This window comes from Capricornis sumatraensis, chromosome 9 (assembly GCF_032405125.1).
Source record: "Capricornis sumatraensis isolate serow.1 chromosome 9, serow.2, whole genome shotgun sequence".
NCBI classification, from domain to species: domain Eukaryota; kingdom Metazoa; phylum Chordata; class Mammalia; order Artiodactyla; family Bovidae; genus Capricornis; species Capricornis sumatraensis.
In genome coordinates, this window is record NC_091077.1 from 8,090,610 (window position 1) to 8,112,032 (window position 21,423).

The 21,423-nt window shown below is 46.0% G+C and overlaps 1 protein-coding gene across 1 annotated transcript in view; it reads right to left on the minus strand.

The window, feature by feature from the left end:
• The window catches only part of NWD1 (NACHT and WD repeat domain containing 1), a 76,089-nt gene that overhangs the window by 26,014 nt on the left and 28,652 nt on the right, over positions 1-21,423 (minus strand). The window contains 4 exon segments of the mRNA XM_068981238.1: positions 1,657-1,865; positions 8,996-9,118; positions 12,075-12,272; positions 20,049-20,207. Of these exon segments, the coding sequence (XP_068837339.1) occupies positions 1,657-1,865; positions 8,996-9,118; positions 12,075-12,272; positions 20,049-20,207 (689 nt within the window).

A 21,423-nucleotide genomic window follows, 5' to 3' on the forward strand; every position in this document is an offset into this window, starting at 1 on the left:
TACAGAATGAAGCAGGGCAAAGGCTAATAGAATTTTGCCAAGAGAATGCACTCGTCATAACAAACACCCTCTTCCAACAACACAAGAGAAGACTCTACACATGGACATCACCAGGTCAATACTGAAATCAGATTGATTATATTCTTTGCAGCCAAAGATGGAGAAGCTCTATACAGTCAGCAAAAACAAGACCAGGAGCTGACTGTGGCACAGACCACAAACTCCGTATTGCCAAATTCAGACTTAAATTGAAGAAAGTAGGGAAAACCACTAGACCATTCAGGTATGACCTAAATCAAATCCCTTATGATTATACAGTGGAAGTGAGAAATAGGTTCAAGGGATTAGATCTGATAGACAGAGTGCCTGAAGAGCAGGATGGAGGTTCATGACTTTGTACAAGAGGCAGGGATCAAGACCATCCCCCGGGAAAAGAAATGCAAAAAGGCAAAATGGTTGTCTGAGGAGGCCTTTGTGTACGGCACATCTCAATTTGGAATAGCCACGTTTCAAGTGCTTGATAGCAACATATAGCTGGTGGTCACCATATTGGACAGCAGGGCTTATAAGCTACCAATATTACTTACATGTTAACAAGGACCAATTACTTTTATTACTTCATTGTAGAACGATCAATAGCTATTAATTATTTAGTGCTTACGATGTATCAGACTTTATTTTGGGGGGCTCCAAAATCACTGCAGATGGTGATTGCAACCATGAAATTAAAAGACACTTACTACTTGGAAGGAAAGTTATGACCAACCTAGACAGCATATTAAAAAGCAGAGACATCACTTTGCCAACAAAGGTCCATCTATCAAGGCTAGTTTTTCCAGTGGTCATGTATGGATGTGAGAGTTGGACTGTGAAGAAAGCTGATTGCCAAAGAATTGATGCTTTTGAACTGTGGTGTTGGAGAAGACTGTTGAGAGTCCCTTGGACTGCAAGGAGATCCAACCAGTCCATCCTAAAGGAGACCAGTCCTGGGTGTTCACTGGAAGGACTGATGCTGAGGCTGAAACTCCAATACTTTGGCTACCTGATGGGAAGAGTTGACTCATTTGAAAATACCCTGATGCTGGGAGGGATTGGGGGCAGGAGGAGAAGGGGACGACCGAGGATGAGATGGCTGGATGGCATCACCGACTTGATGCACATGAGTCTGAGTGAACTCCGGGAGCTGGTGATGGACAGGGAGGCCTGGCATGCTGCGATTCACGGGGTCGTGAAGAGTCAGACATGACTGAGCAACTGAACTGAACTGAACTGATGTACCAACAAACTGTGGGAAATTCTTAAAGAAATAGGAATACCAGACCACCGATCTGCCTCCTGAGAAATCTGTATGCAGATCAAGAAGCAATAGTTAGAACTGAACATAAATAACATAACATATCAAAGTTTGCAGGATGTAAGTAAAGCAGTACTCAGAGGGAAATTTATAGCACTGAAAATGACTGTATTAAATACTATGAAAGGTCTCAAATCTTAAGGTCAGAAAGAATTATCAAGGTTATCTAATCTTGGCATCCCCTCAAGCGGTTGTGTACTTCTGTCTCATTTCAGGGAACACCTCCTTATAAACACAATATGCTATCTTTGAATGCTCTGGTCTCAGCCTTCCTTTGCAAACAGGGCAGGTTTATTTGTTACCTTTGAGCCTGAAGCTGAATACACAACCTTCTTTGCTTCATCCACATGAAGGCTCCAGGTCTGAGATTCAGTGGGATCTTTTGAACCTCCATCCCAAATGGTGAATTTCTCCTGGCCAGAGAGTAAGTCCCACAAGCGCAAGGTGTGGTCTTTCGAGGCAGAGACGGCAAGTGTCCCTTGGGCAAACACTTCCACACACCTCACCTCTCCTGCAACAGACCAGGGTGGAGGAGAGTACATTAGCTGGGAACATTTCGCCCTTCCAACTACCAAAACATCTATGGGCTTGGAAATCCCTGGTTTACCAAAGAAGAGATGTATAGATTAGAACACGTCTGAATCACAAATAGTGGAATGTGGGGACTTCTCTGGTGGTCCAGAGGTTACAGGTCTGCCTGCTAATGCAGGGGACACAGGTTTGATCCCTGGTCCAGGAAGATTCCACATGTCGTGGAGCAACTAAGCCTGTGAGTCGCAACTACTGAGACCTCACTCTAGAGCCGGTGAGCTGTAACTACCGAGTCCTGGCACTGCAAGTACTGAAGCCTGCGTGCCTTCAGGCCCATGCTCTGCCCTGAGTAGCCCCCGCTCACCACAACAGGAGGAAAAGCCCGCACAGCGATGAAGACCCAACACAGCCAAAAATAAACACATACATAAATGAACACATCAAAAACCATAATGGAATGTGGCAAAGCTAAACTGAATGAAACCACTGGTTGGGATTAAATCATTTGCCCAAATGTTGAATCTCTAATAAATAGATCATTGAAATGTATAAAAGTTCATCATCTAGGGGGTATTTAAAGTTAATAAAGTAACCAAAAAACTGAAGTGAGATTATAGAAAATTTCATACTTGTGGAGAGATATTTGTCTAAGAAAAACATGAAATCTGGAAGACATAAAGGGGAAAAATTGACCGATTGGATTGCATAAAAGTGTAAAATTTCAGAAGGATAAACTTGAAAGATATCACATACTGGGAGAAAATATTTGCAGTCTATGACAGATAAGTGAAGACCCTCCCTAATAAACAAATAGTTCTTGCAAATAAGCAATAAAAATGCAAATAATCTACTCACAAACTGGACAAAGAATATAAACAAGAAATTTACAGAAACAGTACAAGTGGACAATTAAGCATGTGAAAGTGATGCTCAAACTTACTAGTAAATCACAAAAATCCATCATGAAATATCAATACTATTATTATCCATTGTATTGGCAAAAATTTGATGGATTGCTTGCTGGAGTGCTGGCAGAGATACAAGAAATCAGTTATTCTTATACCCCACTAATGAGAGTATAAATTGATAAAAACTTGCAAAGATGTAACTTGGTGACATTTTCTTAAAGTTAAAATGTGCAACCTCTTGGTTTTGATCGTATACTATAGTTGTATAAGGCGTTGCTAGTCTGGGAAGGTGTATAAAAGTACATGGGAACTCTTTGTACTACTCCAAAAATTTTTCTGAGTCTATAGATTTTTTTTTAGTATAACAAGCTAAGAAAAGGATAGAGAACAGGAAAAATGCGCGTACGATTTGACTAAGAAATCCCACTTCTAGAAACGGTGTCTCACAGAAGTAATAGCATAAGTGTGTGAAGATGGATAAGGACTTTAATTGCAATGCTGTCTAAGTAAAACAAACAAAGAACAACAAACAAAAAACTGGGGACTTTCCTGGTGGCCCAGTGGCTAAGACTCCCATCTCCCAAAACCAGGGGCTCAGGTTCAATCAATCCCTGGTCAAAGAGTTAGACTCCACATGCTAAAAACCCCACCCAGTGCAGTCAAATAAATAAATGTATATTTTTAATGTTCAAAATGGATGGGGGGGTACCCTGAGGGCACAGAAGCCATTCTGATCTTTATTAAAGAAAACACCCAAAGGGAAACACATGTGCAGTCACACACACTGAAGTCGATCGGGTTCTGGGGTCTCTCAGGTGTGGGGGGATTTAAAGGGCTGACCCAGCCCCAAAACTTCAGCACCCTGGTTAAACTGTATCCAAAAGAGAATCTCGTTGTCAAGGTTTGTTTCTTGTTTAATCTTTCCTCTTTAACAGCAGCCTGAAAGAAGACAATTCTCTTTTTCCACTGGAAATATAAAACTGAAAAGCCCACCCTGGAACTCCCCTGGCTGTGTGTGGCTAAGACTCCATGCTCCCAGTGCAGGGAGGCAGGATCCCATCCTTTGTCCGGGAGCCAGATCCTACATGCTGCAATGAAGATCGAAGATCTTGTGTGCCTCAGCTGAGACCCGACACAGCAAAATAAATAAATTAAAAATAAATATTTAAAAAACTAAAAACAACCTAAGAAAAGGGAGCCGGTTAAATAATACGGTGTGTGTTAATTGCTCAGTCATGTCCGACTTTTTGGGACCTCATGGACTGTAGCCCACCAGGCTCCTCAGTCCATAGAATCCTCCAGGCAAGAATACTGGGGTGGAGAGTCATTCCTTCCTTCAGGAGATTTTCCCCACCCAGGGATCAAAGCCAAGTCTCCTGCACTGCAGGCACATTCTTTACCATCTGAGCCACCAGGGAGGCCCAAATAATACGGTACACTCATGTAAAGAATATTATGCAGGAATTAAAAATAATAAGAAGGAAGGAGGTGAATATATATATTCCCCTGGAGAAGGAAATGGTAACCCACAACAGTATTCTTGCTGGGAAAATCCCATGGGCAGAGGAGCCTGGCGGCCTATAGTCTATGGGGTTGTAAAGAGTTGGACATGACTGAAGCGACTGAGCGCGTGCACGTGCACGCGCACACACACACACACACACACACACACACACACACACACACACACACTGACCTGACCATAATAGTCATTATTACTACAATAGCCAATATTTACTGAGTGCTTTCTGTGTGCCAAGCATAGCTGTTAACATGCACTAAACTCCTTTAATCTCATAACAACTCTTTGAGATATTATTATTATCCCATTGGGCTTCCTTGTGACTCAGGTGGTAAAGAATCCACCTGCAATGCGAGAGACCCTGGTTCGATTCCTAGGTCAGGAAGATCCACTGGAGAAGGGAATGGCTACCCACTCCAGTATTCTGGCCTGGAGAATTCCATGGACTGTATAGTCCATGGGGTCAAGAAGAGTTGGGCACGACTGAGTGACTTTCACTTCACATTGTATAGATGAGGAAACTGCGTCATAGCCCGGGATGGTAACTTATGCAAAGCCACATGGCTACTAAGTAACTGAGCCAGGATTTCAGCCAGGAGCCCAGACTCTCAATCTCTACAAAACATTGATACAATCTATTGGGCTTCCTTGGTGGCTCAGATGGTAAAGAATCTGCCTGCAATGCAGGAGACCTGGGTTCAATCCTTGGGCCAGGAAGATTCCCCTAGAGAAGGGAATGGCAACCCACTCCAATATTCTTGCCTGGAGAATTCCATCAACAGAGAAGCCTGGTGGGCTACAGTCCATGGGGTTGCAAAGAGTCAGACATGACTGAGTGAGTAACCCACATACTTGTGACAGAAGCAAGCTGCAGCCCAGTGTGTAAAACAGCATGATGTGATTTTTCACAAGAGCTCAAGAGACAGATCTATGCCTGCATAGTGAAGAGAAGTCGCTCAGCCGTGTCCGACTCTTTGCAACCACAGACCGTAGCTTACCAGGGTCCTCCATCCGTGGGATTTTCCAGGCAAGAGGACTGGAGTGGGTTGCCATTTCCTCCTCCAGGGGATCTTCCTGACCCAGGGATAGCCCAGATCGCCCACACTGTAGGCAGACGCTTTACCCTCTGAGCCACCAGGGAAGTCCTTACGTCTGCATAAGCCTAGAGGCAAAATTGCTAATGGCGTATAACAGAGTGTGTGCACTGGTCAGTTCCAGGGGAGCATTAAAGGATCGAGGGAGCGTAAAGGAAGGGAATTTTGTTTTAGAATTCACATGTCCCCAGTATTTGGAGTGATTTTTATTTCTTGAGATTGGGGTATTTTTCAACCAAAATTTTTATAAATAATAACACTTTATAATACTTCCCATACATAGGCCATTATATCACTGTTAAAATGAATTAGTGGACCTCCTTGGTTGTCTAGTGGTTAAGAATCCACCTGCCAATGCAGAAAACATGAGTTCAGTCCCTGGTCGAGGAAGATTCCACGTGTCACAGAGCAACTGAGTCCACACGCCACAGCTACTGAAGCCCTCGCCTCCTAGAACTTGTGCCTTGCAGCAGGAGACGCCGCCGCAGTGAAGGGCCTGCATATGGCAGTGTAGATTAGCCCCTGCGCGCTACAGCTAGAGAAAGCCGATGAGCAGCAACAAAGACCCAGCACAGCCAGAAAGAAAACTAATAAAAACGAACTAGAGATATATACATGATACGGAAAGAGGAAAAAAAAAAAAAAACCAGGTTGCACAAGTTCATATGTCTATATATAATCATATATATCACACAGATATAATAACCAAGAAGGGAGATAAGAGTGTTGTGAAATATTTAGAAAATGATGAGTTTTGAGTATTTATTACCTTGTTTCAGTAGAATTGATTAATTGTGTGTTTCTATGATGTCATGTTTAAGAACGGCTGTTTGAACATAGGGAAGAGACTAGTGACCGCCAAAGAAGAGAAGGAGTAGGGAAGGGATGGACTTGGAGCTCGGGATTAGCGGATGCAAACTATTTACAAACAGAATGGACAAACGACCAGGTCCTACTGTAGAGCACAGAAAACGATTCTCAATTTCCTGGGATAAATCACAATGGAAAAGAATATAAAAAAGAACACATATCTGTGCATAACTGAGTCACTCAGCTGGACAGCAGAAATGAACACAACTTTGTAAATCAACAAAATTTTCAATAAAAAAATTTTTTTTTTAAGAAAAAGAATGACCACCTCACCAAATTCTTGAAAATTTCAAAGTTGACTCTCAGAGCCAGTGCAAAACACCTCTAGCACCCTACCATGTGATGGGAAGCTTTTACTTTTCTTATTACGTGCTTCCCTGGTGGCTCAGACAGTAAAGCATCTGCTTACAATGCGGGAGACCCGGGTTCGATCCCTGGGTCAGGAAGATCCTCTGGAGAAGGAAGTGGCAACCTACTCCAGTACTCTTGCCTGGAAAGTCCCATGGATGGAGGAGCCTGGTAGGCTACAGTCTATGGGGTCGCAAAGAGTCGGACATGACTGAGCGACTTCACTTTCACTTTCACAGTGTTTTCAGGGCTTTCCTGGTGGCTGAGACGGGAAAAAATCTGCCTGCAATGCAGGAGACCCAGGTTCGATCCCTGGGTTGGGAAGATACCCTGGAGAAGAGAATGGCAACCCACTCCAGTTTTCTTGCCTGGAGAATTCCATGGACAGAAGAGCCTTGTGGGGCTACCGTCCATGGGGTCGCAAAAAGCTGGACATGACTGAACAACTAACACACACAGTGTTTTCGGTTTTTTCAGTAAATTGATTACTGAGTTTTTCTGATTATAGATGATAAGAGTTTGAAGACTTTAAAAAATGAATCAAGGTTGCCGTGAGTCAGATACTGTGCAGAGATTGAATCATCCTCTAGGAAAATAGCCATCCTGATGAAAATAATAAAATAAAGAGACTCATTTGTCAATACTCTATCGTGCCTACTCCACTGCAACCCCTTAGACAAAAAGTATAAAATTAAAGTACCCAATGCTGGGAACTTTGGGGTTAGGGAGTGTTTTAATCTGTTGCAGCCTGTTTGGAAAGCAATACGATGACACTTCTCAAAACCTATAGGAATGGTCATACCTTCCAAGTCAAGAGTGCCACTCTCTGGAAATATTCAACAGAATGAAAAAAATACTGACCAAGAGGTAAAACAGATTCATCCCAGTATTATCCAAATAGCAGATAACTAGAAATAGCCTAAATAGCCACAAAGTGTTTAAATAATTTTAAAAATTTAATAAATTCTGAAACATGCATGATCTATTAAGATAAATGAAATTTTTTAGTGCATTTAAACATTATAAAGATGAAGATATAATGAGTCAGAGTAGCATTATTCACAACAGCCCCAAATTGGGAACAGTGTAAATGTCCTACAAGTGACGAATGGTTGAAAACGCGTTGCTTGCATACAAGGGAATACAATTCAGCAATGGAAATGAACAAACTATCTGTACTTGTAATACAAATGAACTGCAAACTTATTATGTGGATGGAAAGAAAACTGATGCAAAAGATCGCATAGTATACAATTTCATTTATAAGAAATGTCCAGAAAGCACAAATCTATAGCCTCAGAAAGCACATCAGTGTTTGCCACGGGGCTGGAGTGCCCACTCACACTGTGTGTGTCAGTTGCTCAGTCGTGCCTGACTCTTTGCGACCCCATGGACTGTAGCCCCATCAGGCCTCTCTGTCCATGGGATTCTACTGGAGTGGGGTGCCATTCCCTTTTCCAGGGAATCTTCCTGACCGGGGATCAAACCCAGGTCTCCTGCACTGCAGGCAGATTTTTTACCGTTTGAGGCACCGGGGAAGTGCCCACTCACAGAGGTGAGCTAAATAAGCAGCTATTGTTTGAAGCCACTGGGTTTGGGGTGATTTTGATTTTGCATTTTCCTTTTTTGTATTCTTTTCCATTATGGTTTATCACAGGACATTGGATATAGTTCCTATGCTATAGACTAGAATCTTGCTGTTTATCCCTTCTATGCACACACGTTTGCATCTCCTCACCCCAAATTCCCATCCATCCCTTTCCCAATCCCCCACCCTTGGCAACCACAAGTCTGTTCTCTTTGCTGTGAGTCTGTTTCTGTTTCGTAGATAAGTTCATTTGCATCATAGTTTAGATTCTGCATCTGAGTGATACAATATGGAATTTGCCTTTTTCTGACTTACTTAGAAGTCATCTCTAGGTGATCATCTCTAGGTCCATCTGTGTAGCTGAAAATGGCATTATTTCATTCTTTTTGTGGCTAATATTCATATATATTATATATCTTACATCTTTATCTATCAGTGCATTGATGGTTGCTTCCAAGTCTTGGCTATTCTAAATACTGTTGCTATGGACATAGGGAGGCAGGTATCTTTTCAAATTATAGTACAAATATATGCCCAGGTATAGGATTGCTGGATCATACGGCAACAATCTTTAGTCTTTTGAGGAACTTCCTTACTGTTCTCCATAGTGGCTGTTCTGATTTGCATTCTTGTTTGGGGTGTTTTGTTACACGGCTGTAGCTAGCTGATGCAGGAACAAAGACCACAGTTTTGATACAGAGAAGTGAGTTGGTGGTAAACGGACCCTGGCAACTGACTCTAGGAGGAGCCTGATCATCAGCCCCATTTTCCAAGCCTCACCTGTGTGTCCAGGTAGGATGTGGATCACCTGCTGTTCCTCCATGTCCCACACAGTCACCATGCCCTCCTGCGTGCCAACCAGCAGCAGCTTCTCTTCCAGGCTCCATGCCATGGCAGTGATGCCTGCAGCCACACAGAAATGAGAGCTCATGGGTCTGAGTTCTCAGCCATGAAACACTCCCCCCACTTCGCAGATAAGGAAGTTGAGGCCCAGAGTCAGTTCCTGGTCCAAGGTCACACATCTGGAAGTGGCAGAGCTGGGATTTCAAAGCCAGCCCTGTCAAGAGGCCAGATGCAGACTCTGAGCTGCTCTGAGGCGGGAGGATGGACCAAACCACTGTTCAGTCATAAGTGTCTCTAGTTCAGCGCCTCCTGCCCAGGGGCGATTCTGCCCCACACGCCCAGGGCACACTGGGCAATGTCTGGAGAAATTTCTGGTTGTCACAACTGGGCGGTCCATGTGCTCAGTCACTCAATTGTGTCCGACTCTGTCCCCATGGACTGTGGCCCACCAGGCTCCTCTGTCCATGGGATTCTCCAGGAAAGAATACTGGAGTGGGTTGCCATGCCCTTTCCCAGGGGAATCTTCCCCACCCAGGGGTCAAACCCGTGTCTCTCGTGTCTCCTGTATGGGCAGGCGGGTTCTTTACTGCTGAGCCACCGGGAAAGCCAAGGTGGTGGAGGAGGTGTTAAAGTCAGACCCAGTCCAGGTCTGAGAATCCAGGATTGTGTCTCCACCTCACTGGGACAGGATATGAGGAGGTGGGATTTTCCTTTTCTTTCCTTCCTTTTTTTTTTAAATTTGTGATCACTCACGAACTGTGTCACCTTGGAAATGTGAACTCAAACTTTTCATCTTAAAAACGAAGAAACTGGGAATTCCTTGGGGGCCCAGTGGTTAGGACTCCACACTTTCATTGCCGAGGATGTGGGTTCAATCCCTGGTTAGGAAACAAAGATCCTCCAAGCCACATGGTACGTCCATAAATAAATAAAAGCGAAGAAACTGAAGCCCGGAGTGGGTAGCAAGTTTGTCAACCTCAACGTGTCGTGTGTGTGTGTGTATGTGTTAAATTGCTTCAGTTGTGTCCGACTCTTTGCGACCCTGTGGACTATAGCCCACCAGGCTTCTCTGTCCGTGGGATTCTCCAGGCAAGAATACTGGAGTGGATTGCCATGCCCTCCTCCAGGGGATCTTCCCGGCCCAGGGATGGAACCCACGTTTCTTATGTCCCTGTGCTGGCAGGCAGAGTCTTTACCACCAGTGCCACCTGGCAACAGGACCAGAGCGCATGCAATTGGCACAGTGGGTCTGAAACACAAAACATTTTCCTACCGAGATGAGAAAAACCAAAAACACTTCTGAGTTGTGACTGCCTTTCCCTATGCTTTGACAGACCTCACCAATCAATCCCCACACTCTGGGATCTGCCCCACCCCCTACAGGAGCCATTCTATTGATATCATGCTTCTTTTAGTAATAAAATCCACAGCCCGCAGGTTTCGTTGAGTATTTAGTTACCCAGACTACGACCTTATTTCCCAGGCTCCCTTATAGTCAAAGATGGCCATGTTCTCACCAGTGAAACAGGAGCAAAAGTGGTAAGTTCTGCTTCAGGCTGTGTCCTTGAAGGGAAGGGGACTGCCATCTACTTCTTCCCTCTTCCCCCTGGCTGGAATGCCACTGTGATGGCAGGGGCTGGAGCAGCCATTTTGGGCCATTAAATGGAAACCTCACATTGAAAATGGCAGGGCAGCAAGTTTGAAAATGTCTGAGCCCCTGACAACCTGGAGACACCATATTACCTTTATTTATGCGTGGACCATTGCGTCTGAGACAAATGAAGTTCTTTTTTATTTTAGCCATTGCTATGTTGGCTTTTGTTACAGCGTCAGAATCAGTATCATAATAAATGTACATTCTTTCCTGTTAGATTCAGTCTTACAATCCTTCTCAACACAGTAGCTGTCCCTAAATCATTTTTTTTCCGTGCATTGTATCAAGTGTCTCTTAGAATTTCTATTTTTGAAGCTCTGTGCCTTGAGAATGTAGCTTTCCCTACAAGACTCTGTGGCACAGAAAAGGCACAAGTTATGTCTGGTATTTGAACAACAAGCTACTTGTATTAGTAGCCTCATGATTAATGTGAGACTGTGGGTGGGCAGATAAAGGGATGGATGAGTGGTGGTGGACTGGTGGGTAAGTGGACGGATAGATGACTGGCTGGGTGAGTGGGTTAGTGAATGGATGGGTATTAGAAGGGTAGATGAATTTGATGGATGTGTGGGTGAGTTGATGAATGGCTGTGTCTGGATGGGAGGAGGGGTATTTGAGCAAATAGAAGGTGGCAATTTGGAGAAAATGGAAGGTAAGTGGCGTGGAAAGAATCGTGAAAGGAAGGATGACTCCTGGAAATACGGATAACCGATGGTGGGTGGGAGGGTGGGTGGGTGGGTGGGAAAGAAGAAGGGAAGGAAAGAAGGACATACAGATGGACGGATGAGAGGAAGGAAGGGCGGATGGAGGGATGGATGGATGGAAAGACAGATGGATAGCTGACTGGTTGGAAGAAAGGAAGGGAGGGAGGGGGTTTGGATGGATGAAAAGGCAGACAGATGGAAGGAAGAGAGGGATGCTGGGTGGATGGATGAAAAGATGGGTGACAAACGGAGGGAGAGGACGAAATCCGCTCATCCTCTGACATTCTGGTGTCCCGTGGAGAACCTAAAAGTCCCACCAGCCTCTCCAGGGCCAGTCAGGAGCCAGGCTCTAGTTTCCAAACTTGCTAGCTTGAGGCTGTAAAATCACAGACGCTGTGGTAAGATGGGCACCGAACTCTTAGTGACGAGACCCCAGAGGCAGTCAGCATCCACTTGCTCTGGGCTCAATAGCAGTATTTACACTAGCCGTCTACAGTCCCTGGGCGACAGATGGAGTCAAGTCAGCATGAGACAGCAGGCCAGGCCCAGCTGGCACCCTTGGGGCTTCCCAACTGGCAGAGGGGAGCCCCAGAGAGCAGCCTGAAATACCTGCATCCACTGCCCCCAGACGGACAGGGACTGCGCTGGGGAGACCCACCTTTATGACAGCCGGTGAGGGTTGCCCGCAGGGGCCCTCCAGGTGGCGGGAGGAATCCTCCGAGGGGCACCAGCACAGGCTGTGGGCACATCTGGAGCCAGCTCTGTGCCTGTTGGCACAGCTGTCCCACCAGCCCGGGATGTGAAGTGGTGAAGAAATGGAGTCTGGCCAGGAGTTCTGTGCACAGGACGCTTCTCTCTGCAACAGAGGGGACGCTTGTTGAGAGGAGGGGCTCTGCTCCCCCAGCTGGAGCCCTCCCCGCTTCTGCCTCCTTTTCTGCTCTCTCCACCCACTCGCCCCTACTTCAAGTGCCCCGGGAGGATCCCCACCTCACACCCTAGACCTTGGGTTTCCTGAGAACAAAGACGATGCCTGTCTTGCTCATGGCTGTGTTCTGAATCCCAGGTGTGTCAGTCACTCAGTCAAGTCCTATTCTTTGTGACCCCATGGACTGTAGCCCACCAGGCTCCTCTGTCCTTGGAATTCTCCAAGCAAGAACCCTGGAGTGGGTAGTCATTCCCTTCCCCAGGGGATCTTCCTGACCCAGGGATTGAACCCCGGTCTCCTACATTGCAGGCAGATTCTTCACAGTCTGAGCCAACAGGGAAACCCAGGCACCCAACCAATGTGTAGGGTCATTTCACCAGCAGTTCATAGTTACCGAGTGGGTTAGTGTCCTGTGGCTGCTGTAAACAAGAAAACTTTGGGGGGCTTCAAACAACAGAACCTTCTTCTCTCACAGTTCTGGGGGCCAGAAGTCTGAAATCAAGCTGTGGCCAAGGCTGTGCTCCCTCCAGAGGTTTTGGGGGAGCATCCTTCCCCGCCTCTTCCAGATTCTGGGGGCTCCAGGCATCTTTGGCTTGTGGCCACGTCACTTCAACTTCCTTTTTTTTATTATTTAAAATATTTATTTCTTTATTTTGGCTGCACTGGGTCTTGGTTGCTGTGGGCTTTCTCTAGCTGCAGCAAACAGGGGCGACTCTTCGCTGCGGTGCCCAGGCTTCTCGTCATGGTGGTCCTCTTGTCGCAGAGCACAGTCTCCGGGTGCCAGGGCTACAGAAGTTGTGGTTCGTGGGATTAGCTGCTCTGTGGCACGTGGGATCTTCCCGGACCAGGGACTGAACGCATGTGCCCTGCGTTGGCAGGAGGATTCTTATCCACTGTACTACCAGGGAAGTCCTCAATTTCTCTTTTTTTATTTTTAATTTTTTATGCAATTTAAAAAGGTTACATTCTGTTTACACTTATTACAAGATATTAGCTATATTACCCACATTGTACAATACACCCTTGTAGACTATCTTACTCCCCCACGCCTATTTTGCCCCGCCCATTCCCTCGAGGCCTTCCCTAGCGGCTCAGCTGGTAAAGAATCCACGTGCAATGCAGGAGATCTGTGTTTGATCCCTGGGTTGGGAGGATCCTCTAGAGAAGGAAGCAGCTTCTGGAGAACACCACTCCAGTATTCTGGCCTGGAGAATTCCATGGACTGTACAGCCAATGGGGTCGCAAAGAGTCAGACATGGCTGAGTGACTTTCACATCACCATTCCCTTGCCCACTGCTAACCACTAGCTTATTCTTGCGAGTATGCTCCTTATTTTATTATATTCACTAGTTTGTTCTATTTGTTAGATTCCACGTATGTGATATACAGTATTTGTCTTTCTCTGTCTGGTTTATTTCATTTAGCACAATCCCCTATAAGTCCATCCATGTTGCCGCAAATGGCAAATTTTCATTCTTTTTTATGACTGAGTACTAGTCCATTGAATACATGTAGCAAATATTCTTTCTTCATTCATCTGTCCACGGATATCTTAGGTTTCCTTCATATCTGGGCAATTGCAAATAATGCTGCTATGATCATGGGGGCTCACGTATCTTTCAGTGTTTTCGTTTTGTTTTGTTTACCCTGGAATGGAATTATTGGCTCATAAAGAATAGCAAGGAGAGATAAGAAAGCCTTCCTCAGTGATCAATGCAAAGAAATAGAGGAAAACAACAGAATGGGAAAGACTAGAGAGCTCTTCAAGAAAATTAGAGATACCAAGGGAACATTTCATGCAAAGATGGGCTCGATAAAAGACAGAAATGGTATGGACCTATCTATCAGAAGCAGAAGATATTAAGAACAGGTGGCAAGAATACACGGAAGAACTATACAAAAAAGATCTTCACGACCCAGATAATCACGATGGTGTGATCACTCACCTAGAGCCAGACATCCTGGAATGTGAAGTCAAGTGGGCCTTAGAAAGCATCACTATGAACAAAGCTAGAGGAGGTGATGGAATTCCAGTTGAGCTATTTTAAATCCTGGAAGATGATGCTGTGAAAGTGCTGCACTCAATATGCCACAAATTTGGAAAACTCAGCAGTGGCCACAGGACTGGAAAAGGTCAGTTTTCATTCCAATCCCAAAGAAAGACAATGCAAAAGAATGCTCAAACTACTGCACAATTGCACTCATCTCACATGCTAGTAAAGTAATGCTCAAAATTCTCCAAGCCAGGCTTCAGCAATATGTGAACCGTGAACTTCCAGATGTTCAAGCTGGTTTTAGAAAAGGCAGAGGAACCAGAGATCAAATTGCCAACATCTGCTGGATCATGGAAAAAGCAAGAGAGTTCCAGAAAAATATCTACTTTTGCTTTATTGACTATGCCAAAGCCTTTGACTCTGTGAATCACAATTAACTGTGGAAAATTCTGAAACAGATGGGAATACCAGACCACCTGACCTGTCTCTTGAGAAACCTGTACGCAGGTCAGGAAGCAACAGTTAGAACTGGACATGGAACAACAGACTGGTTCCAAACACGAAAAGGAGTATGTCCAGGCTGTATATTGTCACCCTGCTTATTTAACTTCTATGCAGAGTACATCATGAGAAACGCTGGACTGGAAGAAGCACAAGCTGGAATCAAGATTGCCAGGAGAAATATCAGTAACCTCAGATATGCAGATGACACCACCCTTATGGCAGAAAGTGAAGAGGAACTAAAAAGCCTCTTGATGAAAGTGAAAGAGGAGAGTGAAAAAGTTGGCTTAAAGCTCAACATTCAGAAAACGAAGATCATGGCATCCGGTCCCATCACTTCATGGGAAATAGATGAGGAAACAGTAGAAACAGTGTCAGACTTTATTTTGGGGGGCTCCAAAATCACTGAAGATGGTGATTGCAGCCATGAAATTAAGACGCTTACTCCTTGGAAGAAAAGTTATGACCAACCTAGATAGCATATTCAAAAGCAGAGACATTACTTTACCAACAAAGGTCCATCTAGTCAAGGCTATGGTTTTTCCAGTGGTCATGTATGGATGTGAGAGTTGGACTGTGAAGAAAGCTGAGCGCCGAAGAATTGATGCTTTTGAACTGTGGTGTTGGAGAAGACTCTTGAGAGTCCCTTGGACTGCAAGGAGATCCAACTAGTCCATCCTAAAGGAGATCAGTTCTGGGTGTTCTTTGGAAAGACTGATGCTAAAGCTCCGATACTTTGGCCACCTCATGCAAAGAGCTGACTCATTTGAAAAGACCCTGATGATGGGAAAGATTGAGGGCGGGAGAAGGGGACGACAGAGGATGAGATGGTTGGATGGCATCACCGACTCAATGGACATGGGTTTGGGTGGACTCTGGGAGTTGGTGATGGACAGGGAGGCCTGGCGTGCTGCGATTCATGGGGTCGCAAAGAGTCAGACACGACTGAGCAACTGAACTGGACTGAACTAGCAGTCTAGTGGTTAAGAATCTTCCATGAACAGGACAGAACATAGGTTCCATCTCTGGTTGGGGAACTCAGATCTCACATGCCTCAAAGCAACTCAGCCCCTGTACCACAACTACTGAGCTCTCACGCTCTAGAGCCCATAGACCACAACTAGAGAGCCTGTGTGTGGCAGCTACTGAGACTGCACGCCAGTTAGAGAGCCCGTGTATGGCAACTGAGACCTGATGCAGCTAAATAAATAAATATATATTTTAAAAGTAACTACATCTTGGGGAGGGGGCAGTTTAGATGTATCATCACTATCAGCCCAAGTCTATAATGCGGAAAACTGAGGCATGGTGAGGTTCAGAAGCAGCAACCCACTTGTGCATTCTTGCCTGGAGAATTCCCAAGGACAGAGGAGCCTGGCGGCCTACAGCCCATGGGGTCGCAAAAGAGCTGGACATGACTGAGCAACTTAGCACACACGCACGAGGTTCAGCAGCTTACACCAGTTCACACGAACTGTGGGGCCTGGGGCATGGTGGCCATGCCCTGTGCCTGGGTTTGCTGGTGGGTGAAATGGGGTGAGGCCAGGGACAGGCGCAAGTGTCCCACTTACCACGGGTGTAGCAGTTAAAGTAGTGCTAACAAACTTAACTGTCAAGAGAAACACTATTTTAATGCAATTTTTTTTAAGAAAATCAAAAGCATGCCCCCAGGTCCATGATGAACAAAATATCAGTCTTTCAAATTAAAACAAACAGGAACGGCACCACGCCAAGTCATCCTGGAGCCTGAGGCAACGGGGGAAATCCATAATAGGACTGGTTTCTAGGAGCTTGCTGGAAAGTACTGAAATGTCCTGAGAGTGCACGGTTGCTCAGCTGCACCATCTGGTGGCAACATTTCTCTCTACACCTTCTCCTTGTGCTGGGCAGCCACAGGTTGTCAGTCAAGGAGCGCTGCAAAGAACATACTGTGATTTGGGCTTTGAAATCTTTTCCTAAACTGGCCCAAGGGTGTTTTCCTGGGAAATCACTCCCTTTGAGGTATAAAACATCTGGTGAGCATAAATGCAAGAAGAAGGCAAAAGCGTCATCCACTTGGGTGGGGTCCTAGACACCACCTTAGCGCTATTCAACACTTTGCAGATGACGAAAGCAGAGGCTCGGGGCAGAAGTGGCCCCTCCAAGGCCTTTCAGGTCAACAACATCAGTGCTGTCACCTGACAGTAAAAGGATCCTCAGAAGGCACCATGGGGACAGGCTCTGCATGAATTGACTTGCAAACAGTTCCCAGAAGCCCTAGAGGGGAGGGTTCAGCAACATCCCCCATTTTGCAGATGGGGAAACTGAAGGCTGCAAGGCAAGGGGAGGGGTGAGAGTAAGGGAGGGGATGAGGTAGTAGTAAGGGACGTGAAGGTCACACTGCCAGTAAACGCCAGAACCCAGATTTAAATCAACGCGGCGGGACCAAGATCCATGCACTTGGACTGATCTATGTGATAGGGGTGGACATTTGGCAGGGAGCAGGGACAGACAGACTCTTACCTGGAGAATCCCAGGGACAGAGGAGCCTGGCGGGCTACAGCCTATAGGGGTGCAAAGAGTCAGACATGACTGAAGCAACTTAGCATAGCAGAGAGGCAGATAGAGGATGCAAAAGAAACCCAGAGAAAATAATAACCAAAGAGTTAAGACATGCAGAAGTAGCATGTAGCAATGGCTATGCAGGGTGTGAGGGGCCAGGGGTGTCCAGCCTCAGTAGGCTTCTCAGACAAGCAACAGTTGTCAGGTATGAATGAAGCAAGGAAGGAATATGGGAATTAAGCTTCCTTATAAAATCACTTGTAAAAACCCTCAAATCAAAACCAGCTGGGATGGGAAATCCCTGGTGGTCCCGTGGTTAGGACTTGGCGCTTTCAGCGCGAGGGCCAAGGTATCCGTGGTTGGGGAACCAAGATCCCATAAACTATGCAGTGTGGCCAGACGAAAACAAACAAAAAATCCAGTTAGGAAATGCATGATCAAGACCATCATGGGGACTTCCCTGGTGGTCCAGGGGTTAAGAATCCTGCTTGCAGTGCACAGGACAGGACTCAGGTTCGATCCCTGGTTGTGGACATAAGATCCCACGTGCCGTGAGGCAGCTAAGCCAGTGTGCCACAACTACTGAGCCCGTGCAATGCACCTAGAGAGAAGCCCTCGAGCCACAGCAGAGATCCTGAATGCCACAGCTACGACCAAACGCAGCAGGGGAAAGGAAAGAACACATCCCGGCCACTTCACACGCAATAGGATGGCTATTTTTTTTTTTTATCAGAAAATAACAAGTGTTGTAGAGGACATAGAGAAACTAGCACCTTTATGTGCTGTTGGTAGGAAGGTAAAATGGCACAGCCAGTATGGGAAAAGATCTGGCAGTTCCTCAGAAATTTAACACAAAATTACCAAATGACCGAGCAATTCCACATCCAGGTATATATCCAAAAGAACCGAAAGCAGGGTTTCGTGAAGATATTTGTATCCCCATCGTCGCAGCAATGACAGAGGATGAGATGGTTGGATGACATCAACTGACTCGATGGACACGAGTCTGAGCAAACTCCAGGAGATTGGTGATGGACAGGGAAGCCTGGTGTGCTACAGTCCATGGGATCGCAAAGTTGGACCAGACTGAGTGACTGAACTGAACTGAACACAATGGAACACCAGAGACCCAGGTTGGATCCCTAGGTCAGGAAGATCCCCTGGAGGAGGGCATGGCAATCCACTCCAGCATTCTTGCCTGGAGAATCCCATGGACAGAGGAGGCTGGCAGGCTACAGGCCATAGGGTCACAAAGAGTGAGACACAACTGAAGTGACTTAGCACACACGCACACACACACACAATGGAACATTACTCAGCCTTAAAAAGGAAGGATCTTCTGACATGGATGAGCTGAGGACTTTATGTTAAGTGAAATAAGTCAGTCACAAAAAGGAAAATTATCGCCTGAGTCCACTTACATGGGGTCCCTAGAATGGTCAGATTCCTAGAGATACAAAGTAGAAGGGTGAGTGCCAGGGGCTTAGGGAGGGGGAAAAAGGAGCGAGTGTTTCATGAGGACGGAGGTTCAGTTTGAGAGGACGCACAAGTTACGAAGACGAATGGGGCGGATGGTCATGCAACGGTGTGTGAATGGACTTAATGCTGCTGACCTGGACAATTAAAATGGTTCATTTTATCTTATGGGCATTTCGCCACAGTTTTAAAAAATACAAACAAACAAAATTCCATCCTGGACAGAGTATCACCTGAGGACACAAGGGATCCTTCAAACTCCAGGCCACAGCGGGGGCCAAACCCTGCTCAACGCCTGTCCCTGAGAGCTAGGAATGGCTTTTGTAAAACCACTGATGTCTTTAAACTGATACGTGTAATTAGTAGGACGACAGAAAATGCCAACTTTGAACCCCCAACTGAGCCCTGAATGTTCTCTGCCTGATCAAGACTTCCCCTGCTTTCTCATGAGTAGACCTAACTTACAAAAAGCTGTGTGCTCGGTTACTGTCATTCTGAGTTTCACCCACTAAAAAAAAAAATTGGTGGGAACGTTTTCTCCCTTGTTATATTAAGTGTCATGGGCTTCCCAGGTGGCGCTAGTGGTAAAGAACCTGCAGGTTCGATCCCTGGGTCCGGAAGATCCCCTGGAGTAGGAAACGGCTACCCACTCCAGTATCCTTGCCTGGAAAATCCCATAGACAGAGGAGCCTGGTGGTTTACAGTCTATGGGGTTGCAAAGAGTCAGATACGACTGAACACTGTCTGTCTATACTAAGCATCAACATAATTTCCTTGATTTTGCCTAAAATATTTCCTATGTGGCCCTTTCTAGAATAAGATGCTGGAGGAATTCCTTGGCAGCCCAGTGGTTAGGACTCTGTGATCTCACCGCTGAGGGCCTGGATTTGATCCCTGGTCTGGGAACTAAGATCCCACAGGCTGCATGGCAAGGCCAAAACAATGAAAATAAACTTAAAAAATTTTTTTAATAAAATAAATTGCTGGGCTGAGGTAAGAAGAAGGGCTCTGCTTGGTAGTTTTTACTCCTAAACTCTCCCAGATTCAATTCAAAGTTCTAGAAGCTGGAGCTAGGAGAAACCCCTCAGCTATAACAGGAAAGGTGTGTGAGGGGCTCAGTGAGGAGACTGGGCTTCTAGAGGTCGGTGCAGAGTGGACCACACCTCCCCCAGCCCGCCGTCTCCGCACCACTCACCCATGCCTCGGAGCTCCACTGCCGGGCGGCACAGCTGGAGAGCTTCCCGGACCAGGCTGACCTCAGGACAGTCCATGTGCGGGGCACACAGGTCAAAGTCTTCTAGCAGACCCTCGATGCCCCCAGAGAGGCCCCGGCAGCAAATCCAGGTCATGCTGCCTGTGGGCAGAAGGGGGCGCTGTGGGAGCCTGCAGCTTCTTCCAGCGCACCCTGGGAGGTGGGGTCTCACCTCCTCGTTTCTCTGAGGTTCTCACTCTCAGCCTCACTGACATTTGGGGCTGGGTCGTATTCTGTGGCGGGGCCATCAGGTCGGGAGTGGAGAGCAGTGTCCCTGGTCTCCACCCACTAGATGCCAGTGACGCCTCCCGAGTGACGACAGTCGGAAGCATGCATATTGTCAAGTGTCCCTTGGGAAGCAGAGTCGTCCCTGGTTGAGAATGATAGGAATGAAGACATGGATGGATGGATGGGGAGAGAGAGAGATGGGTAGATAAACAGGAAGATGGATGGACGAATAGATGATGGACTGACAGACAGCCATAGATGGTAGATGGTCGGGTAGATCCCCTGGAGTAGGAAATGGCAACCTGCTCCAGTATTCCTGCCTGGAAAATTCCATGAACAGAGGAGCCTGTTGGGCTATAATCCATGGTGCTGCAAAGACTCAGACACACCCGAGCACTGAGCACACACACACACACACACACACATAGAAATAGTACATTGATAGGCAAATAGATAGATGGATGGATAGATAGAATAAAGATGATAGATATATAAATGGTAGAGAGATAGAAATTTAAGTAGGTTGGTAGGTAGATAGATAGTTATGATAGATACTAGATAGATAAATATAAAGATGATAGATACAGATGGTAGAAGGAGATATATGTTAGATGAGATTTTATATTTATATATATAGAAAGACATGATAGATATGGCAGATTATAGAGAGATGCAGATAGATAGGCGGGGAAGGCAATGGCAACCCACTCCAGTGTTCTTGCCTGGAAAATCCCAGAGATGGGGGAGCATGGTGGGCTGCCGTCTATGGGGTCGCAGAGTCGGACACCACTGAGTGACTTAGCAGCAGCAGCAGCAGATAGATAGGTGATAGATGCTAGATAGACAGCCGTATATGGTCGATAAATAGAGATGGTAGGTGATGGATTGACAGATAGGTAGACAGGGTCTCTCTCATTCTAAGGCAGTTTCTCATCCTCTGTGCCATCAACTAGCTCTAGATGCCAGCTGCAACCAAAATATCTCCAGACGTCACCTTGATGTGTGTGTATCTCGGGGCAGTGATGGTACAGAACCGCCCCTGGTGAGAACTAGTGCCTTAAAAGGAGCCAGAGATTTTAACCTTCACCCT